General features: G+C 32.0%; 2 protein-coding genes across 2 annotated transcripts; both read left to right on the plus strand.

The window, feature by feature from the left end:
- Window positions 1–2349: 2349 nt before the first annotated feature.
- Window positions 2350–5194, plus strand: LOC114738430 (putative protein FAR1-RELATED SEQUENCE 10). The gene is made up of 3 exons (XM_028926485.1): window positions 2350–3774; window positions 3854–4297; window positions 4376–5194. The coding sequence occupies exons 1-3, from the start codon at window positions 2752–2754 to the stop codon at window positions 4994–4996; spliced, it is 2088 nt and encodes a 695-aa protein (XP_028782318.1). The 5' UTR covers window positions 2350–2751; the 3' UTR covers window positions 4997–5194.
- An 8698-nt stretch (window positions 5195–13892) lies between these two features.
- LOC114738892 (protein ZINC INDUCED FACILITATOR 1-like) lies at window positions 13893–25052 on the plus strand. The gene is made up of 15 exons (XM_028926955.1): window positions 13893–14167; window positions 16772–16812; window positions 19128–19188; window positions 19301–19403; window positions 20074–20176; window positions 20804–20857; window positions 20942–21004; window positions 21864–21976; window positions 22106–22181; window positions 22856–23032; window positions 23552–23639; window positions 24052–24137; window positions 24232–24339; window positions 24798–24842; window positions 24960–25052. The coding sequence occupies exons 1-15, from the start codon at window positions 14005–14007 to the stop codon at window positions 25050–25052; spliced, it is 1374 nt and encodes a 457-aa protein (XP_028782788.1). The 5' UTR covers window positions 13893–14004.
- Window positions 25053–25943: the final 891 nt, after the last annotated feature.

Consider the following 25943-nt stretch of genomic DNA (forward strand, 5'->3'; position numbering starts at 1 on the left):
ATGGTCTTTGTATGATGATTCTAAATTCAAATTCATTTAATTGGAACGACAGGTTACCTTGGAAAATTAATTTCTAGATTAACAAATTAAAGTAATGATGGAAAACACTGATATGAAAATGAATTAGTATTTAAAGGATCTTAAATTTGAAGCTAATACACAATAAAAAAAAATCATGCCAATGATCCTTAGTCCTACTTATTGTATATTTAATTTAATATGTTTTGAATATTGACTCAACAATAACCAAGAATGGTTAAAGTTGGATTGTCAAAGTTTAACTACAAAATGTAATGCCTTATTTAGAAACATGAAACTTAATTTACTACTTTTGGTTATTAATATAAAAGTTAATTTCACTTTCAATTTGTTTATAAATATAAGAGTTCAATTCACTTTATCTATCATATTTATCAAATTTTTTTCTCATGGTAGTCCTTACAGTCGTTGCATATGTTAAATGTGTTATTAAACAGTAGTTCTAACTAATATATATAATTGACAGAATATTCTAAGAAAGACAATACATATTTGTTACAAATAATTAATATGACAATTTTTCTTAGTCTACTCAAATTAGTCAACTAGCTCTTATATTAAAGAACAAAAATAATATCATACAAAACTGTAAAGACCAAATTATATCAAGGTAAAGTTTTGGTATAGAGTTGTAACTGATTTAAAACTATAGGTCAAAAAATTCATTTTTCTTTTCTTTTTATTATATCCCATTTATTTTTAAACGAAAATAGATTCCTATCTTTCATGCATATAAAGGGGGCCAATAGTGACATTAGAAGTTAAAGCTAAGCATGATGTTCATATCTTGCGCTGGAAACAACAAAAAAGATGTTCATATCTTGTGAATATACTTCCATACTCTTTCCCCTTAATTTATCTTCTAATGTATCAAATTTATGATAGGAAAAATCTTAGGTATATGAATTAGGAGTGTTGAACTACTTGAAGGCTATAAGCCTGATTCTACCTAGAAGACCAAGTTGATATAATGATTACAAACTATATACTACCTCGTGATCTAAATATATTCCTCCGTTCTTTAATATAGGACTTAATTGTTGAGTTGATCTAGATCCTAAATATAAAACCTAATTCTCATATTTATCAATTTTTTCTAAATTATTCTTATTGATACTCTCTCAAACACAATCAAGTAGGAAAAGGAGGGAGGACATTAAAGAAGATGATTATGGTGTTTCAGAAAAAATGTCATATTTTTCATAATTAACTAACTTAGTTAACTTCTTTAATCTAACTAAATTAGTTAAATAAGTCTTACATTAAGAACTAAAAGAGTAAGATCTAATTTATAGTAGCAAATTAGATCTTATATTTAGGATTGAAGGTAACATGTGTGTGTGTACCTATAAACGAAATATACCTGAAATACCTTCTTACACCTTAGTTAAAAATTATTAAAATGCGGTTTATTAATATGAAATCAAATATATCGCTTAAAGAAGGAAAAACCACAAAAAAAGACTATAGAATTTGAAAAATTGTAGACAAGGACTCATTCACCAAAATTGTTGTCAAAATGTATACTATTATTGTTAAAACCCATTATAATATTGTAACGTGTCCTTATTTGTAATTTTTCAAATTCCATGATTTTTTTGCGTTTCGCTTTAAAGAATCCGTTTGATATTTGTGTTCTTCCAAATGTCAGCAACACACTAGCACCTTGTTTTAATCTTTTGGGAAAATCCCAAAAAAGTGACTGTTGAATTTCAAAATGACAAATCAGGAATTACTACAAAAATATGTTGTTATTTGCTTTGTAAGTGTAGTCATTTTCTTTATAAGTGTAATAACCAATACTGATTTGTCATTTTGAAATTCAACAGTCACTTTTTAAAGATTTTCCCTAATCTTTTTCTAGTTATTCCCTACATAAAACTCATGTTTTATTACTTTCTTATTTTCTGAACTTTATTACTAACTTCTCCAATGATATCAAATACTTCTTCTTTTTTTCTAAGTATAGGTATTTTTCTATTAGAGATAATTATCTCTTTTTTTTTATAGGTACAAATATCATCTTATTGGGAGTAATTCTGTTCAAAGTATTATCAGACACTTAATATAGATAGCCAGAATTTAAATTTAGTTTGTTTTGAAAAATTAACCTCTTCTGCTAGATCTAACTTGATCAGCTGAGCACCTCTTTTTAAATATGGTGTGGGGTTGTCAGTTTAAGTTATGGAAAATTTATTTTTCTGTGAAAAAAAATTCCAAAAAATTGCGATTTTGTCTAACAATAATTTGAGCCCAGCCCATTCATCTTCGACACTCGTTCAGTCCTTCGTATGCTGGAAACGCGGAATAAGCGGAAGACGCAAAAGAAACTGGAGTGTGTGAAGAGCAGGAATCAACGAACAGAGGTTTTAGGCTTTAAGTTTCCCTCTTCCCTCTTCCTTCTCTGTCCACTCCGGTACGATTCTTCGGCTCGGCGACTGATTTCTTAAACTTTGTTTTTATTAATTGTCACAGAAACCTGTGGATTTTCTTGTTTTAAAACGGTTTGATCGTCTTAGACCAAACTTTTCAAGCCTTTGCGCATTTCTCTTGTATCAATTTCAAGCAAATGTGCGTAGAAGTTCGAGCATTTCCTGCCATCTATTCAAAATTTGTGTTTCGTTCTTGTTTAAGATTTATGGTGTAGGCGTATAGCAGATAGTATTGTTCATAACTTTCAATTGCAATATAAATACCCAAAAATCGAGTTGAATGATGACGTCGTTTCCGTCCAAAAACCTATGGATTCAACGGCAACAATGCCCATGCGGAGATTGGAAATGTTTTGTGACTTATGAGGGCGATGGCGAAGATATTTCAGCTGGACCGGAGTCAGTGAAGACAGAGAATGCATCATCAGAAGCTATGATTTCACCCTATGTAGGAATGGTGTTTAAGAGTGATGATGATGCATTTGAATATTATGGGAATTTTGCCCGGAAAAATGGGTTCTCAATTAGAAAAGAAAGATCCAGACTTAGCCCGCAATTAGGTGTTTATAAACGTGACTTTGTTTGTTACCGTTCAGGGTTTGCCCCAGTGAAGAAAAAGTCTAATGGAGAACACCATAGAGATAGGAAATCCGTACGCTGTGGATGTGATGCAAAAATGTATCTGTCAAAGGAGATTGTAGATGGAGTTTCTCACTGGTTTGTTGTGCAGTTTAGTAATGTACACAATCATGAACTCTTGGAAGATGACCAAGTACGGCTTCTTCCAGCATATCGCAAAATACAAGAGGCTGATCAAGAGCGTATACTCTTACTTTCTAAAGCCGGGTTCCCAATTCATCGAATAGTGAAGATGCTTGAGCTGGAAAAGGGGATTCAAGGTGGGCAACTGCCATTCTTGGAAAGGGATGTGAGGAATTTTGTTCAAAACCGGAAGAAGGTTATTCAGGAAAATGAAGCATTGCTGAGTGAGAAAAGAGAAAGTGACGTATTGGAACTTCTTGAGTCATGCAAAACCATGAAAGAGACAGATGATAACTTTGTTTATGATTTTACAGTGGATGGGAATGAAATGGTTGAGAATATAGCCTGGTCTTATAGTGACTCTGTTCATGCATATTCTATGTTTGGTGACGTGGTTTATTTTGACACTACATACCGATCAATCACATATGGATTGGTCTTTGGAGCATGGTTTGGTATTGACAACTATGGCAGAACCATTTTCTTTGGTTGTGTTCTATTGCAGGATGAAACACATCGGTCCTTCTCTTGGGCGCTCCAGGTTGACTACTTGCATCCTCTTTAAGATATTAATTTTTCCTTCTTATATATCCTCTTATGATGATTGTCCCCCAATACAGAGTTTCGTACGACTCATGAGAGGAAGATGTCCGCAAACAATTTTAACCAATATTGACCCTAGCCTTAGAGACGCCATAAGAAGTGAACTGCCAGGCACTAAACACGTAATCTCTATGTGGTGTATAATGCCCAAGGTACCTTGCTGGTTTTCTCTTCCTGTTGGGTCTCGCTATGAAGAATTTAAATCTGAGTTTGATGCATTATATCACATTGAGAATTCAGAGGAATTTGAACTTCGATGGAACCAAATGACATCTGCCTTTGATCTTGGATCAGATAAGCATATTGATCTACTCTACACTTTGAGAGCATCTTGGGCATTGTCTTATGTTAGAGGTTTCTTTCTGGCTCAGATGGCAACAACAGCTTACTTAAAGTCATTAGACAGTTTTTTGAAAGGCATCTTTAGTGCACAAACATGTTTGCGGAGCTTTTTCGAGCAGGTATTTATCTGTTAGAACTTTGTCTTGTATACTTGTGCTAACTTGCTGTTCTTGTAATGACTTTCCTCCTTATTGCAGGTTGGCATTTCTGCAAATGTTCTTCATCATTCTCGTCAAGAAACTCCATATGTGCATCTCAAAAGTTGCATACCTATTGAAGAGCATGCCCGGAGTATATACACACCTTTTGCCTTTAATGCGTTGCAACAAGAATTATTGCTAACAATGCAATATGCCGCATCTGAAATGCCCAATGGATCATATATTGTACGCCACTTCAAAAGGATGGATGGCGAGCGTCTCGTGATATGGCTAGCTGAAGATGAGCAAATCCATTGTTCTTGCAAGGAATTTGAATCCTCAGGGATATTGTGCAGACATGCTCTTCGTGTATTCATAATAAAGAGTTACTTTCAGCTCCCTGATAAGTATTATCTAAGTAGATGGCGACAACACGAGTCCTCTTTACTTCTTGATAATGATCATAGTAATAATAATCAAAGTATTGAGGATGAATGGTTTCAAGAATATCAGTCCCTTGCCGAAACTTTGTTTGCAGAATCTTCGATCACAAAGGAACGATCTGACTTTGTTCGTAGAGAACTGACAAAAGAAATCACTAGGATTCTTAGCGAGGTTAGAAATCTGCCTGAAAATGATGGAGTCCCAATGGACTTGACTATTTCACCAAACATCTAGTCTCAAGTGGTGGCCGTTGGGTTGTACTTATGTCTGTTATGGTAAGAGAAGGTACTTAGAGCAGGGATAAGGTTCTATTTACATTGTCATTCACATCTGATTTGATGCAAAAGGGCCTGCAGATTCATTTTCTGCTGGACTTGTAATCAGGCTGTAAAAAAAGCTGATAATGATGAAAAAAATTTGTTGGTGGCGGCATCCTCTGTATTATATGTCAAGAATGCAAATTTTACATATCCCTCTTCTGCTATTATATTGAAGCTACTGCTTATGTTGTTGCTTTTACATTTTTTTTTTGAAAGAAAGTGAATACAAGTTATCAATTACAAACAGAAATAGAAACCAAAACGAAGGCTAAAAGCTTCAAACTAAAACAAGGCACTTTCACCATCCCCTATCTCCCTGCAGATTCAGAGATGGAGGTTGATCAAACAATTCATAGTTTCCTGACATCCCACGGGCCAGTTTAGCTAATTGATCTGCAATGGCAGCTCTTCTCGTTTGCAATGGTTAACTAAGACTTGCCAATTCATGCATAACAGTGTTGTAGTCTCCTCTACCATATCATAATAAGGGTGACTTCGATCACAACCCTTAGTAGCCAAATTAAGGGCCTCCATGCAATCAAAAATGAGGTGGACCTTCCTAAGTCTCCTAGCCCAGCTGAGATATAACCCTTGAGTAATAACGAGCTCTGCAATGACTGAGGGAACTCTAGAGAGTTTACAGTTAAATCCCATAATCTAATCCCCGCCTTTGCTTCTGATTACCCCTTCACATCCACTATTATCATTTTCCAAGACCGAGACGTCAACCTCTAGAGTGATAAAATCTTCAGCTGTATCCTAGTAGGCCAGACCACTCAGATATCTGTTGTTTACTCTCTCACAACTCTTGCGAAGGTCAAAGTCCAAGCAAGCTCTAAAGAAGCTTATTTGAGCAGAAATGCACTGAAAATTGTCATCTTCCCTAATCTGGCACCTCGAAGACCAGATATCCCAACAAAGATGCCCAAAAAGGTTGTTCCATTGGATTTTCCGAGTAAAGTCCTTTCCAACCTCCTTCTGCAGGCTCCACTTTAGCCATTGTGTACCCTGGAAGGGTTTTGAAACAAGTTTAACAGTCTTAGTGGTGGTAAATCGTGTATGCTACAAAAGTGAAGATTGTTATAGCTGTGGTAGGCCCTTTGTTAACACAGGTCCAGGCTTTTAAGTGTTTTTCATTTGAGTTCTTTAGTTTTATTATTATTATTATTCCACATGACAGATAATTTTTGTTATTTTTCCTGGCTTGATCTCAAAGAAAGAGGGGGGGGGGATAGTCCATTAAAATATGAAATGAGAATCTAACCTGATAAAATAATAAAGATGAAGGAAAATCTTTAGTAGAAAATGGGCAAAGATTTTAAGCCCATACGATTAATTCAGCCCAAGTAGGACCTATCAAGATTTTGATAAACATTTTATATTTCATAGTAACAAAACACATTAAAATCATGCCAATGCGCCCATAATGAGAACGAATCATTTCAAGATGGGCCAGTCTGCAAATTCAGAAGTAGAACTCAAACATTGGGCTTCAGTGAAATCCAATCTAACCACCACCCATTATTCACCCCCTACATAACAATAAGATATTTGTATGTTTTATGAATAATTGGTTAGGTAGACACCCTTTGAGCATGAGCCTACTTTGTTCCCTATACATATATACTACCTTCTATTTTTAATATAAAATTTAGTTGATAAATTTAAAGAGATTAAAAAAATTGAATAAATTACTTTAAAATATTATATTTGTCTTTTTTCTATAAATTAATTTGCTCAGCTTATAAACTAATATATAATCTAATAATATATATAAGTATTTTAGAAAGAACATGTAATATATGTCATAATTAGTCTTATATTAAGAAATAGAGATAGTATTATATACGTTTTTTAATTTCCCAGATACTTATCCTCTTTTTTACCCCTTCAATAAAGGGCCTTTGGCTAGAGGAAGCCAGTTAAAAGTGGCAAAATGCCTTTGTAAAATTGTAACCAAGAGCATCATTTGCTTATCCTATGCATGAATTGGTGGAGCGACCTCTTGGAAGATGGATTTTTTTTTCCACCAGAAAACGAGAAAAGGAAAAATATCACTTCATGTCCGTATACTTAAATCGTGTTTTGCTTTTAGTCCTCATATTATTTACAATTCTAGGTCATATTCTTTTGTTAACTCTTAATCTTAATTCATGGTCGTTTTGAACACACACCAATATTTTTGGATGGAATATATAAAAAAGAATGAAAAGCAGGAAAACAAAGTAGAAAAATTGAAATCAGAAAGGGATTAAAGTATAAGGACATCGAGTGATATGAGAAGATTCTCTTTTTATCCCTAATTCCTCAGTTCTGTACTTAACACTATTTCTGATTTTTAATATAATAATTAGTTGATTAATTTGAGTGAATTAAAAAAATTAGTTAAGTTAGTTATTTATAATAAATATGTATTATCTTCTCTAAACTATCATTGTTAATTATGTGTGTTAGCTAGAATTATTATTTGATAAAATATTTAACAGATGCAACTGCTACAAGAACCACCTTAAAAAAAATAAATAAATAGGAGAGGCAAAGTGGATTTAGGTATTATATTTAGAACCAAATTAAAAATCAAACTAGCTCTTCTATTAAGGACCGGATATGGTATAATACTGGCATATCTTTTGAAAATTTTATTTGATCATATAACAGTTTTTAAAATTTAGTAAAGTATTCATGAATTATTTCGAAACATATTCATAAATCTAATTGATTAATGATCATTTATGCATGTTATAAATAATTTTGTAAGAAAACATTAAGACTTTTAACTAATACTCCGTCCATTTCCTTTTACCAAAAACTAGGGCTACACAACAGATAGACTAGACCAAATTAGAGCCCAACCCAATGTCTGGTCTGATTTTTGGTTGAACTGTGTTTGGCAATCTGTGATTTGGTCTAATTCAGTGGTGACTCAAAGTGGGGTTGGACTGGACTTGGTCTTCTAGATTGGTGGACTGGTCCAGGCAGTCTAGGTTTCCATTTTTTTTAATTTTTTTCTTTTTGAAAAGTAAAATTTTAACATGATAAATACAATTTAAGACAATAAAAAATACCTATAATCATATAAAACTCATCCTAAAATCTTAAAACTTCATCATAAATCCATAAAAATCTCTAAAAACATTTAAAAAAGATTAAAGGTAATATCTAAATTACAAATTATTGAAAAATAAAAAATTTACCCAAACTAGACTAGACTAGTCCAGATGGTCTGATCACTTGGTCTGAAACCCAGTCTAACCCAACCAACCAGTCTGATGTAGTCTAGTCTGATTTCATTATATAGTTTATTTAGACTGGACTGGATAGGACTGAACTATTAAAGAAAGTTATTAAAATAAAAAAAATGGTAGAAGAGAAAGAATAGACGGCAGAGAAAATGTGCGCCATGTGATAATTAATATATTAATATTAAAATGAATAATTAAATAGAGTAAAATGAGAAACAATAAATATAAATATATTTTGTTGGCAAAAGAATTTAAAATAAATTCTAGATAGTAATTGTTTCTTTTGGGGAAAAAAAAGGAGGAGTAATTGATTTTATTTTTTTAATCCGTGTGGGTTAGGAGAATCTCGTAAACAGAAGTGGGGAAGATATTACCCGCTACTTTATGTGAAGCTCATGTCCCATGCACTGCCCCAGTCCCCATTCTGTAGTTTTCTTGTAAATTGAAATCGATACTCTCCTTCTCTCTCTCTCTCCCCCCCCTCTCTCTCTATATATATATATATGTTTGCACAAGTTTCCACTTTGGTTCCTTCTCTAAATAACTCTCAGCGGTGAAAATTACCCCCCGCTTCGATGAGAAGAAAAGTTGGGAGGAAAGAAAATGAGAGGAAAGAAAATGAAGAGCAGAAAACTGAAAGGAAAATATTATCACTCTTCCTGCTTGGATGAGTGAGAGAAAACAGAGAGGAAAGAAAATGTAAAAATATCAGAATGACTAAAATGTCCTTATTATAATTAATTGGCAAGGAAACCAAATAATTTAGTAAAAAATTTATTTTTATGTAAAAATAAAAAGGAAATAATTTTTGAACTTAATTAAAATAAAAGGAAATAAATAACTTATATATTATGTAATATTTTAATAAAATGATAACGAACTCATTAGCATAATGCCCATCTCATTATTCCCTCAAGTGATAACGTTTGGCGGGAGACGGTAGTGAGGGAATGATCCGAAATGGTGAAAATCTCTCCACTTGTGAAGAGAAATTTTGAGAGGAAAATAGGACATGGGGCCCACCACATTTTTCTTCTCATTTTTCTTTCCTCTCCTATTTTCTTTTCCATCCAAGCAGGGGAAAAGTTAATTTCTCTCCCATTTTCCACTCCACTTTTTCTTCCTCTCCCATTTTCACTCAATCCAAGCAGTAGAAAAAAAGAAAATTCCCATTCAAGAATTCTATGATGAGAAATATCTGAATTAAAGTACCGATATTGTATGAACAAAACTTTAAAAACCCTGGTGTTTTTTATACTCATTCAGTAGAGTTGATATATATTTTGGTAATAAAAGAGGCATAAGGCCCAAAAGTACACTCAAAAGAAGACGACTTCAAAAGAGTTCAAAATCTGTCTCTTCAAACTCCTTTCAACAACCAACGGGAGTTGGCTTTAATAGAAGGGACTAGTTTCATACAACGTAGTGAATCAATATTCAAATTTCTACTGAAAAAAGTATTCACATTTAGTACCCAACAGTGTCTCAAATAGAATTACCTTTAATAAGAGGATACTTATGCTTTAGTTTAAAAAAAAAAAACTCCTTTCAGCACGTTCCTTTCCTTTTTTTTCTTTCCACAAGGCTCTGCAACTTCGGCGGCACTTCCTCCAGAATTGATACATCCCTTGTTTTTGCAGGGGTATCTGCACACATATTCAACTCCCATTTAATCCTACCAACATGAGTTAATCTAATTAGTAATGAGTCGGCTCATAACCTGTAAGATCGTGAGTTCGAATCCCACTACCGATATGAGGACTTTGTTGGTGGACGATTTGTAAGTACTCTCTGAGCCTGGAGTCATGTCCTATCCTAATAAGCCTTTAGGATCCAACTCACCTAAAATTTTTTGTAGAAAAAAAAATCCCTTCTAATCTTACAAATTTTCACACTCCACGAATACTCCATTAATTGCAGAAGATGTGGCTGGAAATGGGGAGAAAAATCATGAGCAGCATCTTTCCCTTTTAAAAACCTCACCAAAATTTCATTGTCTGTTTTAATTACCACTCTCCTGAAACCATGCTGCTAAGCAATTTCCAACCCAGTCGCCATTCCCTAACATTCCGCCTCCAACACTCCGTAAAAGTCCCAGACTTTCAGTGAAGCCACAGATCCACGAGCGCGGTTTCTCTCCACTGAGGTTCCCATCTACTGCGCCTCCACTTTGGCTCTACAACAATTGTTTGGGACAGATGCTAAAACACAATTGAAATGGATTGTTGTAGGCAACTATAAATTGAATTCCAAAATTAAAGAGAATCAAGAGACGGAGCAAATGCTCTCATGGGGTGATGGGGATACATATATAGGGCCCACAAAATATTTACCAGTAAAAGTGTATTTCATCCAAAATAATATATCATGTTAAGAATTAATGATATCACTTGTGATATATAAATGGGATTAAAAAAACTTTCTTGCTTTACTTATAAATAAAACTAGAGAAGTAGTTTATATGGTATTTTAAAAAGGATGATTTTATTGCCAGAAAAAAGGATAATTTTATTATGTAATATAAATAAATTCTGTTTTGGAATAAAAATATGTTTGTACTGGTGATATTTTGTGAGCCCCACATATGTATCCGTATTATCCCGCAAGAGCCTTCTGCTTCTCTTTAATTTTGGAATTTAATTTTATAGCCACCCATGACAATGCATTTCAATTACGTTTTATCATCTGTTCCAAATGATTGTCGCAGAGCCGAAGCGGAGGCGTAGTGGATGGGAACCTTAGTGGAGAGAAACTGCACCCCAAATCCACTCTTCCTTGTCACTTCTTGGAATCTCTCCACAAGAAGCTCTACGAGAGTCGACCCGGAGGAATTTAGCTCAATGCAAGCTGAAGTTTGGATCTGACTTACTATTAATTCTATGTATAAGACATATTTGACATATTTGTTAATTTTTTTTTTAAAATTAACATTGTTGATAACGATAATTAAATAAAAGAGGAAATGAGGGAATTAAGAAAAATGCTTAAAATATTTTAGCAAAATAATATTATATTAACTAATTTAACTAACATTCTTAATTTATTCAATTTAGTTAATTAATTCTTATATTAAGAATAAGTGATCTTGAAAATTGTAACATAACTACTCCTCCAGTCATAAATATAAGACCCTTATACATACTAGTATAAGGGTCTTATATTTAGGATCAGAGGAGTAGTACTTTACGTTATGATTACTCTTTCTAATTCAAAATGTATAAAATATTTTTAATTTAAATAATAAAATCGTAAATACGTATATAAGTATGTTATTTGTAATTAATATGTTAAAAACATGTGACCTTTTTTTTTTTGAAAAAATTACTCAGAGGTCTCAAGGATCAGAATTTATTCATCCAAAGTCTCATAAAATCCTAAAATTCTTCCTAAGTCCTGGAGGACCATAGAGCAAAACATTGCAATTGTGTTTATTTTGCCCTCATTAATTGAAAAAGAAAAAAAAAAGGGAGATGCTTTTAGTTGGCACATTGGGTGCTACATATATGAGGAAGAGAAGCTTCACAAAGAATGAACAGAAGTCTCCAACCATTTCCTTCGTCTCCATTATTTCGGGCAAGTTATGTTTTCTTTTTATTCTCTTTATAGGTCTCATCATTAACAATATTTGTCTTCTTTCTTTCACAACTATTGAAAGTTTAATGTTGGTCTCGAAAGTTGATTGGCGATGGATGTGTGGGTATTAAAAATATGATTCAACTCACTTAAACTATCAATGGAGGCTTATTTTAATCTTTTAATCATCTTAGATGTGGTTTTGTTATGTGTTGTTAGCGTTATAAAATGATACTCTGTTTCTGCTGAAAATGAATGAATATGACAGGTTTTTATTGTTATCTGAACATAGTATCTATTAATTAGCCTCATTAATGAAGCATCAAGCTATTTTATTTTATTTTATTTTATTTTTTTAAATCAATAGTCAATTTGTTCTGGCGATGCCAAATTCTTAATTGTGTGTATAATGACTCCGCGACAGTGAGAAGAACAATTTCAAACTTTATAAATAGTGCCCACTTGATTTTAAAAAAATACTCTACTATTAATTCAACCAATAAAGAATTTTATATTTATATCAAATTAATAAATGTCAACAGCAAGTTATCCTGCCAGCAGCAGTGTAGCATGACTCGTCATACTTGTATTTTGAGCATGGTGTTTAGCAGGGCCGGCATGTACAAGTGAAAAAATCAACAGATGATGACAACTAGTTTTATTTTCTATATGTATAGTAGTGATTTGTTTATAATATAATAACTTCTCGTTCCATTTTTTATTGTACTAATCTTCTGCTCTTATTTATAAAACACTTTTAATATGTTTCATACAAACTAAGAAAGACGTTAAACTATATTAACTCTCTATTAAAATATAATAACTTTTTAATTTTATTCTTATTTAATATATACACATTTCAAAAAAGTAATTATTCTCACTATAATAAATAAAGAATAAAATAGTATACTCAAAAGCTTCCCATTACATGAAGACTAACTTTGTAATTCATTATTCTTGTTGACTAGGGTGTTAAGTGACTTATCATTAAAAAAAAAAAAACAGACAAAACTTTTCCGGCTTATTTAAAAAAAGGGGACAAATTATCTTCTAATATATGCCTCATAAAAACGATCAAAGGGGTAAACTTTAACAACTCATGAATAATCATGTTTCACTTTCAGCAGTTAATCAATGAGACATTAATTTTCTAAGGAAATCATATCAAAAGCTGACCATTGCGTGGATAGTAACTTTGTAATTCGTTGGTAAAAAAAAAAAAACTTTGTAATTCATTAATATAATATTATCAGGATTTGGGTCTGATCATTTGAACTCTCTCAATTGAGGAATATTAATAATCAATTATGACTTTAAATTTTTGTTTGCTGGCTGCTATTTTTTTCATTGAGATGTTATATTTAATTTTAAATATAAAATTTCAATATACTTTATCTCTCATATTATCATTTTTCTTAAACTAATTTATCTAATTTATCAACTAAGATATAATCTAACATTTCATAGGTATATTTTAAGAGAGATTAAATCATATTTTTTTATAATTAACTAATTATCTGAGTTTTTTAATATGTCTAAATTAGCTAAGTAGTTTTATAATAAGGTCCAAAGAGAGTATACTAAATAGATAAAAGGGTTAAGGTGTAAATTTGTTCTTAAAATTTTTACTCATTCTTTTCGTTACAAATTTGATTTAGAAGTTTAAAATCATAATAATTTTATCCCTTACCATTAAAATGTCAATAATTAGTATCATTATTTTATGGTCAATCTTAATATTTAAATAGTATTTAATGGTCAACGTGGATTAGTATTCTAATCCACATTCGCACACCACAAACTTCACTGCCTTCACATTTTCCGTTTCCCCTGAATCCTCCTCTTCCGCCACTCTCTCTCTCTCTGTCTGTGTGTAAGTTTCTTCTTCTTCTCTTCAGTTTTCGTCTCACGTTCTGATTGATTGATTGCTTGATTCTTCTCTTCTGTGGTTTCTACTGATGAAAGAAGCAAAAAGCCCTCATTTATTAATTATTTGTCAGATGTCGTCTTCTAATTTTGATTTCTGGGGTCTGGGCGTGTCCTGAATCGGAAATACTCTCAAAATAGTATTCAGGAGGAAGAAGGAGGATCTTGCGGAGAACAAAAAATGGCGGGCGATGATAACAAAGATCGCGGTAACGGAGAGCCGCTGCTGAAGAATCGATACTATAAGAACTGCCCGGGCTGTGAGGTGGACCGAGCCAAAGAACTGAACCAAGGATCACCGGTAAAGCATCTTCTCAACATATGGATGCTTACTATGTGCACTAGTAAGTTTTTTTTTTTTTTTTCCTTTTCCCGCCTGTAAGGTATAAATTTGTGCCTGAAATTTTTACCCACAAAGTTCTTTCGAGAATAAATTTATCTTAAAAATTTAAAATTATAATAATATTATTTCTTATCGTTAAAAATACTAACGATCAAGAGACAAATTATTATGATTTTAAATTTTTGGATATTAGTTAAAATTTTCGGGACAAAATTTGCATTCTAACCTTTTTTTTCCTTTTGAATGAATGATCGTAACTGATTTCAACAAAAATAACAAAATATACAAGGAGAAGAAACAATTACCTTTGATCATTATCCTAATCCACCTCCTAATAAAATGCGGAATTGGATCAAAGGAACAACGATTACCCAATGGTTTGGTTCTTTAGTGTGCCTTCTCTGTATATTTTTTGGAATGCCCGATTTTCAAATATTTTTTCCATTGTGTTTTAATTATTAGATTCTATATAAAATAAATAATACGAGTATTTTGATATGAAATGATACAGTTTTCATTTTTTTATGATTTTAAAAAAATTGCAAAAAAAATTAAAACTGCACTATCTCATCGCTTTAAGATATTAACGTTACTCATTTTATGTGGAACTTATTAGTTAAAAAATTATTTAGAAGGCTAGAGTGTTATGAAGAATATTAAAAAGCATGAAAAAGAGGCACATTAGAAGAACTATTACACACGTAAGTATTTTGTCGTCTATTAGATCGACCATCCACGCGTCCAATTTGAGAAAATGACAGGTAAGGAATAAGGTTATTTGCTGGTGTTTTTAAAATCAAAGCCTCTGCGCGATCTGAACGTGACTTTTCAAGGTGATTTGTTTGGAACGTGTTTAATTATCATTTGTAAAATATGAGGTATGCATATAGAGAGAATTTTATTTTGATTTTGGTGAAATTGTTCATATGAGGACTAAAGTAAATTTTAACACATGAATCTGAAAATGGAGTTTCAGACTTTCAGATAAGTTACTCTAAAACTCCGTTTCATGCATGTTACTTGGAGAAATATTCTTGAAAAAATTATGGGCACCGTAAAAATACAATTATATGACTTACATAAATTTTCCAACATGCAATGAATCAAATTAAGTAAGCTATCGGCCAAAGTATAGATTGAAAAAACTGTTTTTTTTTTATAACCCAATTACTCAAACATTTGCCCTTACAAAAAGAGTATACTACCTCTGATTCTACTTATAAGATCTTGTTTATATACTACAAACGAGATTTTATAATTAAGACAGGAGGTAGTATTGCTTTACAATTTTCTTTAAAATGTTAAAAAAAATTATCTTGGGAGGAAAAATAGTAAAATACACTTTTACTAATTGAGCTTTTGGTTTTCAAAAATTAATACTTCTCTGGTCCTATTTATAAGGTAGTTTTAATATATTTCATGCAGATCAAAGAAAATTTTAAATTGCATTAATTCTCGGTTAAATATAACAAATTTTTAACTTCATCTCTATTTAATATATACACCTTTTAAAAAACATCTACGTTATAATAAATAAAAGACAATATAATACATTCATGATAAAAATTTAATAAAATAATTTATAAATAGGACTAAGAAAAATATTTTCTCTCCTTTTTAAATAAGACCAAAAGAGTATCTTTCTAAGAGCATGTTGACGCATATTATTATGTCTTATTAACTAAGATGAGGCATACCCTAATCCTAAATCCAACTCAACCTAAACTTTTCTGGTATTAAAAAAAAAAGGTGATTGACCATAGTTAATATTATTCAGATTCAAGCTCCTTAACTGATGTTATGTCCCTCACAGAGTTTAAATATCCTTTGAGTATCTCAAGGAAATAAAAAGTTGGTTCATTGATTTCAGAAAAGGAAAAAAAAAAAAAAAAGAACAATTTTGATATACTTAAAGGATATTTAAACTCTGTGGGCATCAAGACTTCAGGCACTGCTCTTCACCCTCCTCTACAACCAAGACTCTGATACCACATTAGGACCCGAAAGCTAGTTCGTAAGTAGGAGGTATTTAAAGAATATTTAAACTCTGTGAGCGTTATGACTTCAGGCTATGTGGGAGGCTCTTGGATCTAATCTAAAAGCTAGCTCGTGAGTAGGAGTTATCCACTCCTACTCACGAGCTAGCTTTTAAGTTAGACTTAAAAGACCCAATGTGGTATCAGAGCCTTGGTTACGAGGAAGGGTGAAGAGTAGTGGGATGATAAGTCCCATATTATTTGAAGTCCTAACATTCACAGGGTTTAAATATCTTTTGGGTACCTCTTATTCACAAGCTAGCTTTTGGATTGGATCTAAAGACTCAAAATATTATAATGTTTTCTAATTTTTCTACTTTGAAGGTCAAAAATTAATCTAAATTATCGTTCTTATTTTTTCTTCCTCTCTTTTTTGGTGAGAAGATAAATTCTTGGTGAATCATTTAGTTCATGAATTAGTTTCAAAACAAACATAAGCTTAATTTGTTGTGGCTTCAATTTTATTTCGTATTTATGGATTCATCAATCTTCACTCATTTGATGTTGCTTTTATTTTTAACACTTGTGTTTCTAAGCATCTGATTTTTTTTTTCTTGTCCTCTGTACAGCGCTGCCTATATCATGTATCTTTCCATTCATTTATTTCATGGTGAGTTTGTTTTTTCATGCGTCTACGTTCTTGCTGCATTTTCTTTATACGTACGGACGGCGGGGTTTTTTTGGGATATTGTACTTATTAAGCTCAGCTTCAGTATCTTCGGTTAAAAAAAAAAAAAGTTCAGCATTGATTTTTTAATGTTCTATTTTCTCCTCATATGCACATTAGTTCTTGAAAGCGACTACTGGCTCTTAATCCATTGTTCAATACAATAGATGGGATTTTTTTTTCCCTTTTGGATTTTTTAGATTCATAATTTCAATTTTGATTTTTTCATGTCCCCCCCCCCTTTTTGTCCAACCAAAAGTGAAAATAAGAATTGCCTATTGCCCAGTCTATTTTAATGCGCATATTCAATTTTAAAGTGGCCGCCACTTGCTTCATGATAGGGAACACAATCCAGATAAAAGTTCATTTGATTAATTTTCGTCAGGTTAGCATTTTTTTTTTAATTTTCCTAATTAATTTGGCATTTAAATACTATCAGTCTATATATATAATTTCTTGCAAGTCACACTTTTCACAAAACACGAACAGCGCAACTCATTCTTTAAATTTTACGCAAATGTATTGGAAAATATATCTGGTTTAAAGATAAATCTCTTTTTTCTTCAAATATATATTCTTTTAAATCAGTTCCATTTTGTTGGTATATAGTTGGAAAAACTTATGCATTCTTTTTCCTTGTTCCATATTACCTTTTTGAATAAAGCACACATTATACCATTGTTAGAGTTTACTTTTAGTAGCTTGATGTCCACAAGTTACATTCATACTTTTTCTTCTCTCCTTCATTTCCTCTTTAACACGGGGAAAATGGTTTTTGCGCAAGCAGGAAGTCATTTTCTTGCAGATGTCTACTTGTCTATTTCTTCTCTGGTTTTTAATATAAGACATACTTAATTAATTTGATTAGAATAAGGAAGTCAGGTAAGTTAGTTAATTAAAAGAAATATGACACGTTTTTCCTAAAACACCATAATCATTTTTTTTTAATATCTTACCCATCTCTTCTATTTGATTATGGTTGAGGGAGTATCTATAGAGATAATTAAGAAAAAATTGATAAATATGAGAAATATATCTTATATAGTTGGAAATTTCCTTGAATTATTGTTTTATATTAAGGACCGGGGAATATTTATTATTGTTAACTAAAACTAGAATTTTTTTTTTTGGAAATTTCCTTGAAAGGCTTACTGTGGGGATGGATCTGGGATGTATTTGAATAATCATAAATGCCATCATTCAACTTAAGAGATAAATATGGTATAAGTTGAAATGCAGCTTGGTAGTACCTTGGTAAATGTTGGAGATCGAACATTTCTCCTCCAAAGAGACTGATTCGACAAGCCTCTATTCGAGCTCACAAATGCTCCAACTGATCGCTTTAAAGTATTGCTTTACCATCTGCTTTCTCATTTGTTATGAAATAACTCAGAAATAAAAAATTTTAGTCTTCAACTATAAGCCTGTTTGTTGAGGTGTTTCGGGGGTTAGAAAGTAACTTGTGAGTATGATAAGTCAGTTTGTAAATTTAGAAACTGTTTGTTATGATTTTTGACCAATCTGATTTATGGGTCAAAAATTACATTTTTAAGTACAATTAAAAAGCACTTAAAGCTTATTTATGACTTATATAAAAGTAGTTTTTTTTAGAATTAAAAAACATTTTTACCCTTATATTTATATTATTATTATGCTTCTCTCTATATATTTTTTATACTTCTCAATCAGTCTTTAGTTATTTATTTTTAATATTCTGTTAAGTAAAAATAACTTTTAACATTTTTTATAATATTTTTATTTTTAGTATTATTTTTCATTTTATATTTACATAAATTATATAGAGTATACCATCTAATTAATTATGTGCTATTATTTGGTTCAAAAATTTTCACATTACTATGGTTTCTAATCTAAATATATTTTATTTATTAAATATAACTTTTTCCTATTATAATAATTTAAAATTATTATATATTGTAAATTCATATTTTTAATCATTGCTCATTATTTAATAAAAGTTATACCCATTTTAGTCATTCTACAAACTAAACTCACTTAACAATTTTTTTTACTTTACAAACTAACTTTTATAAAAGTCAATCTAAATACAAATCATATTTTTCAATTTAACTTTTACACAATCTCACTTTTCTAAAAGTCATATTAAAAATAAAATTTTTTTTTACTACTAATGCTAATCCAAACGGACCCTATGTTGCTTCTTACTTTTGAGCATGTAAGAGCATCTTCAATACTGCAACATATAAGAGGAATTATTCATAAAAATTTATTCACAGGTAAGAGATTTTGGTATTGCAGAAACGGAGGCAGACATTGGTTCCTATGCTGGTTATGTGGGTAAGGTTCCTTTTAGTCCTTCCATTCCGCTGATGTCTATTAGACAGATTTTCAAGCCCTTCAAATATTGATCTACATATGGAACATGCTGGTCTCCATATGAAATTTGTAGGTTCTTCATTTATGCTTGGCAGAGGATTGACATCTGTAGCTTGGGGAATAGTGGCTGATCGATATGGTCGAAAGTATACTATACTCATAGGAACTGTTGCAGTGTAAGTAGCCCTACCCATGATCTGGATGACAAATAGTAGAGCAAAAGAAGAGAATATTTGGAGAAATGAAATTGTGGAAAACTAATTCTTGGCGTAATCAAGGAAAATTAACTACTCCTTTGGTTCTTAATATAAAATTTATTTAACTAATTTGATTACATTAAAAAAGTTAGGTAAGTTAGTTAATTATAAGAAATATGATATATTTTTCTTAAAATACCATAATAGTCTTTCTTAATATCCTCCCTTCCTCTCCTACTTGATTATAGTTAAGGAGTGTTCATAGGGATAGTTTAGAAAAAATTAATAAATATGATAAATATGTTTTATATTTATAACCAATATCAATTTAATAATTAAGCCATATATTAAGAACAAGAAGAGTGCCTAAGAAATTGATGATTATTTAGTAGCTATTGGAACTTCGTGCTATTTATTTTTTTTCATTTTATATTCTCTATTTTATTTTATTTCTTGTAATGGGACCTCTATCAATAGTCCTCTCACTAGCTGTACGTCAGTTTTCTGACGCTAATTGAATTAAGTTTATCTTGTTAGTTTCTAAGTTCATCCCTCTCTTTCTCTTGTTATCGCCTTCCTCTTTCTTCCTTTCTTCAGTGCTACGTGAATAAGGTTATCCATATTGATATTGATTATGATTTGATTTCAGCATTGTCTTTAACACGCTATTTGGCTTATGCACGAGTTTTTGGATGGCTGTTATTACAAGATTCCTTCTTGGAGGCTTGAATGGTTCACTTGGAACAATCATGGTACTCCCTCCGTTCCTTATTATAAGAGACATTTGATGCTTATGGCATGTTCCTATATATAAGAGATACTTACAAGTTGTCTCTACTTTTTTGTGTTGATTTACTATTTTACCCATATTTATTATTTCCAACTCACACTCTCTTTCCCTCCCACTTCTCTTTCTTTTAATAATTTAATTGTTCTCTCTCATGTTCTCTCTCCTTATTAATGAGGGCATTTTTGAAAAAAAAATTATATTTTTTACACATTAATTGTTCTTAACTAATTTTAACTGTTTTTTTGATTAACGTACTTCGGTTATTTGTCTCTTATAATAAGGAACGGAGGGAGTACTATTTACACATATCACCTACTTTGTTACTTTTTTTAAAGGCTTTAACGCAAGGATGGTATTGAAGATGAAGGGCCCTTTGTAAGACTTTAATGGGGCGTTCAAAATTTGGGAGACCAAATCGAGATGAAGTGTAACCTTTGAGATCTAAAATATCAGTTCACTGAATTTTCGTTTAACAGAAATACCTGGATTAAATCAAAAGTTTGAATTAAGATGCTTTTGGTTAATCCATCTGTTTGATTGTTCTTTACATGGCTCTCTTGCATAACAGCATTCTCTTCTCTGTCACTAGGCTTATTGCACTGAAATTCTTCCAGAAGAATACCAAGCTACAGGACTCGCAACTGTATGCCTAATTTACTTTGATATGCTATTATTTCTTAGAATTACTTGCTCTTTGTGATATTGTGATTGCGTGATCTGGTTTCAGTACAGCTCAGCTTGGGGCATAGCCTTAGTCATTGGTCCAGCATTAGGAGGCTATTTGACTCAGGTACTTTATTCCTTTCTTTGTCCATCAAACTAGATCTCGACAGTGGGCTGACTTTCTCATGGGGACATAAGGAGCTCGTCTCATCCTTAATATAAGAACTATTTAATAAATTTAATTAGATTAAGAAAGTTAGGTAAGTTAGTTAATTATAAGAAATATAACATTTTTTTTTTAAATACCATAATCATCTTTCTTAATATCCTCCCTTCTTCACTTACTTAATTATGATTGAGGGAGTATCCATATGAGTAATTTAGAAAAAATTGATAAATATGAAAAATATGTCTTACATTTGGATTAAAATTAACTTAACAATTGGGTCATATATTAAAAACTGGAGGAATAATTATTTTGTGCTGAGAAACCCAACTAAGCGAATTTCCATGGAGTAGGTGTTTATTTTTGGGATTTTTGGGTGGGAACTAAACCATGTTTTGGAGAATAGCTTTTAGAGAAAAAAGTTATCTTAAGAATAGATTTTGTGAAAAAAGTGATTTTGATAAAATGAGAATGTTTTAATAATTGTTATTAGAATCACTTTTTTTATATGCAAATTAAGGATATAAGCTAATATGATAATCACAACAGATTTTAATTTATATTTTTTTCAAACTAATAAATCAGTAAATAATATATTTTTTGTTTTACTAATGTAATAAATGGTATATGAAAAATAATAATTAATTAATAATTAATATGTGTGTGTACAAATATAAAATATAAGATTAAATATATTTTTGGAAAAATGAGAATTCCATGTCAAGAATTTTAAACATCACCGTACCATAATAATTTTTAGAAAAATTGAATAAATATCCTACCTCTATTTTCCGTTGCATGCGTGTGGAAACATGCCCAGGAGCACACTTATCAAACGTGGATCAATTCTCCTTCTAATAATTTGGGAATTTTGGTATTGCAGCCAGTAGAGAAATATCCACATATATTTCCAAAAGGATCCTTATTTGATAAGTGAGTATACCTGAAATTTTAAATAACAGTAGCTTTGGCTGCCCTTTCTAAAGCTTTGCTTTCATTGTTCATATTCATTTTCTATTTCAGTATGCTGATATTTGTCTGTCCCATTCAAATGGTCCTCAGGTTTCCATACTTCCTGCCCTGCTTTGTAATATCAGCCTTTGCACTTGCTGTATTAGTTGCCTGCATCTGGCTCCCGGTAATTAATGGCTCTTGCAAAACTTGCTGTTCACAAGCCATTAACAACGCACCTTTCTCTTTGGGTTACATGCAATGCACAAGGCCTATGATTTAGTTAATAATCATTATTGTGAATTATATTCCTCCAATCCTAAATATAAGACTCATTTTGTAGTATAATTTGCAATATAATTTGGGTATTATATTTAGAACCGGAAGAGTATTAAATATAAAGGGTAGTATAAACAGTGTATGCCAAAGTTCAATCCTAAGTCCATAAATCCTCGACATATTTTTGGAAACTTAATCCTTAACCACTCACTCTTGTAACATATTTTAAGCTCCAACAACATATCTGTTGATTTTCCTAATATATCCCTCTCTGGGTTACGATAAAGGCACAGTTCTATTATGGTTCTCCTAATTAGTGAAACTGATGAGTTCTGTTCTTGAGTTTAGAGTCTCGTACTTGGTGAAGCCTGAAAATTTATTGATAGTTTTTTTGCTTTTTCATTCTCTACTTGTTTGATAGTTCTCTACATGACTTAGATATATATAAATACTGAAAGTAGAGCCCTAGAGCTGTGTGTGTCATACACATATTGCATTTGTGTGTGTGTTGTATTTTGGGCTGTTTCTCTTTGATGAAAGGCAGCCTTCTGATATCAGACTTGTTCTCTATAAAATATGCAGGAAACATTGCACAAACACAATGTTAGCAATGAGTCCAATAAGGATACGGAGGCTTTTGAAAATGAAATCACGGAGAAAACAGTTCAGAAAGATGAAAACCTCTTTCTGAATTGGCCCCTCATGTCATCAATCATTGTTTATTGTGTTTTCTCACTGCATGATATAACTTATGCAGAGGTATGCTTCTTACTTAACAATCAATCATAAGCTTTTCCTAGGTCAATGAAAACCATATGTAAGAGTCTCTCTTTGCTCTGTTATCTTCTTTCAACCCTTGTTGAAGATAAATAGCCTCTGTTGTAAACTATCCCAGCATAATCTAAATTAGCTCTCTGGAACGGAAGTGTCGTTTCTTAAGTTAGTCTATCATCTATCAATATAAAATATAAGAAGTGTAAAGAGCTGCATTGTTCGCAAGTTATGAATAATCCATTTCATCTTGGTTCCAGGCAAATGCATTGGACCCTCTCTAGTTGGTGGTAAAATGTAAAAACATAAATTTATAAAGGAAAAAAAGAATCGTATTTTGATCCTTGGAAAATGCTGTGGATAATTATTAAATTGATACTGCTTGACATCATTTTTGAAAAATTCATGTAGCATTGAACTGTTAACTATCCCATCATGTTTGGAGCAGAATAGGTTCTTGCCTTTCTTCTTCGAGGCTATATGTCGGCAATGCTTTACTTTCTGCAGGTTTTCTCATTATGGGCTGTCAGTCCTTTAGAGCTGGGGGGTTTAAATTTTACAACGGATGATGTCGGCAATGTTCTTTCAATATCAGGTATAACATTGATGGCTATGAGTTTCTGGATGTATGAAATTGGACTTTCTTCCTAACCTTCTATCCCTAGGCGTGTTATGTAATTAAATCTTGTTGAGTAAATTTCAGTTAATTTAATTTCCAAACATTGGTGAGATTTGATGCATTTATCAAATTGGACTTTCTTCCTAACCTTTTATCCCCCGGTATTATGCATAAATGTAACTGCATTTATGAGGTCATTTATGCTAACCTGCTCCTGGGCATATTATGTAACCAAATCTTGTTGGGTAAATTTCAGTTAATTTTAAGTTCCAAGCATTGGTAAGATTGAGATGCATTACAAAGATGTGTTTTCTTGTTTACATTGTCTTCATGCATGTATCACTTAGATATTATGCTGATTAGCACTGACCTTTGCTCATCTGGATAGGATTTGCTCTTTTGCTTTACCAAATCTTCCTTTATCCAACTATGGAGAAAGTATGTGGAACCATTAATCTTGCTCGCATAACAGCGGTTAGCTTTCACTTTCATACAGTAATTACTATGATTCAGGATTTCCATTGTCAGTTGCTTCTAATCTGTACCATTAGTTTGGTATCACATGCAGGCTTTAACCATACCTCTCTTGCAAAGTTACCCTTTCATAGCGATGCTATCTGGCTTTCCACTGCACCTAGTGATAACTATTGCTTCAGTCCTTATGTTATGTATCCCTGTAAGTGCATTGTTTTTTTTATTTTACTGACTGAAATAGTAGCATTGAGGGGTTAAAGGTGAAGGAAAATGGCTGGAATCTAGTAATTTTTATAGATATTTGTAATCTCTTAGATACGGACAAAAGTAAATGCAATTTGCAGAATTTCCTCGATGAAATTTAGGTGGCATAAACTTCAACACAAATATGGTGACACAATAAATTGTAGGGGCTCATAGATAATTTAAAGTATCATGTAATGTCTTGTCATATCTAATAGAAGTGTATAACTGTGTGACAAGGATGCAGCTCCTTTTTTGCTGTGTTCATGCTTCATAAGCTGTCCTTTACAAAAGGAAAACATAGAAGAGAAAAGAGGCTATTGTTGTCTTACATGTTAGAATGCGAAAAATAACTCTCCTTCACAAAACGTATATCTACATGATGAGCTTCCTGATTATAAATTTTTCTTGTGTCAGGCAATAATTGATACCTGTTTATTCCTTTTGCAAAATAGAGCAGTGGTAAGTTACGAATTCTTTAATTTCAGTTTGTTAGTTATTTTTACTTTTTCCTTAAAGTAGTTGTGAGATTGTCGTGATTGAATTGGGCTAATATGGCATGTTGATTGGGAAAAACAGGAACAACACCAAAGGGGAGCAGCTAATGGTATTGCTATGACAGCTATGTCACTCTTCAAAGCAGGTGGCCCTGCTTTAGGTGGTGTGGTGTAAGTGCACCTTTCAATTTTTTTCCCTTTTTCCCTGTTTTGGTTTTTGCATAAATGATCATTTTAGCAAAAATTTGATTGCAAGAGTTAGGTTAATTGGTTGGATCAAGCTACATGGCCAAATGGTCAGTGGTTTGTGTTACATTAAAAAGAAATGTAAGTTTGAATTGGCAGGATGTTTTCATTTATTCACTGAGGCTGTCAGGATGTTTGTAACTCCATCAGTCTCTACATTTTAGTTTTTATGTTCTCTCTATCATCTGTTACTGGTGGGTGTTTTGTATTCTCCACAGTTGATGTTCTTGTGTTGTAAGCCAGCCTTAGTTTGAAGAAGTAACATGAATTTTCCATATAGAAACTATCTATGCAAATTTTTGCTGTAATCTCTAGCATGCTTCCTCAAATGAACACATTGATTAACGTGCTTCTTTCACAATGTGCGACATTTTCAAACTTATCAGCTGTTCACTAATTATGCTCTTGGTCCCTGCAGATTAAGTTGGTCACAAAAGCGGTTAAATGCTTCTTTCCTCCCAGGTATAATGCTCAGCTAATATGTTTGAGCTGTATTCTATTTCTCATATTCTGTTTAAAGACTTGGTTGTTGATAGAGCATAATAGCATTGTGCAATCCATGTAACTGGCCCCATCTGATGGGATCAGGCTTGTTGTTGTTGTTGCTATTGCTTTTGATGTTTGTGACAAAGTTATTGAATAAAAATAGAAAACATACTTTCTACAGCTCAATGCTCTGTCATGACTGCATGTATTAGAATATCCGTCCCTTAATGCTTCACATCAGTACATCAGTAGCTGCAATTAGGCAAGCTCACTAACTTTGGGACACTTAACTACAGGCACAAATTTGGTGTTTTTTATGCTGAACCTAGTAGAA

The sequence above is a fragment of the Neltuma alba genome, unplaced genomic scaffold (genome assembly GCF_004799145.2).
Source record: "Neltuma alba isolate B1F8T4 unplaced genomic scaffold, ASM479914v2 tig00002811_pilon, whole genome shotgun sequence".
NCBI classification, from domain to species: Eukaryota; Viridiplantae; Streptophyta; class Magnoliopsida; order Fabales; family Fabaceae; genus Neltuma; species Neltuma alba.

Excerpts from the sequence above, each read along its gene's own strand:
- LOC114738430 (XM_028926485.1), top strand. The coding sequence starts at position 2,752 with ATGATGACGTCGTTTCCGTCCAAAAACCTATGGATTCAACGGCAACAA. Across the intron at positions 3,775-3,853 it reads CCTTCTCTTGGGCGCTCCAG|AGTTTCGTACGACTCATGAG; the intron begins GTTGACTACTTG and ends CCCCCAATACAG. Across the intron at positions 4,298-4,375 it reads TGCGGAGCTTTTTCGAGCAG|GTTGGCATTTCTGCAAATGT; the intron begins GTATTTATCTGT and ends TCCTTATTGCAG.
- LOC114738892 (XM_028926955.1), top strand. The coding sequence starts at position 14,005 with ATGGCGGGCGATGATAACAAAGATCGCGGTAACGGAGAGCCGCTGCTG. Across the intron at positions 21,005-21,863 it reads TAGGAGGCTATTTGACTCAG|GAGCACACTTATCAAACGTG; the intron begins GTACTTTATTCC and ends AAACATGCCCAG. Across the intron at positions 24,340-24,797 it reads TCCTTATGTTATGTATCCCT|GCAATAATTGATACCTGTTT; the intron begins GTAAGTGCATTG and ends TTCTTGTGTCAG.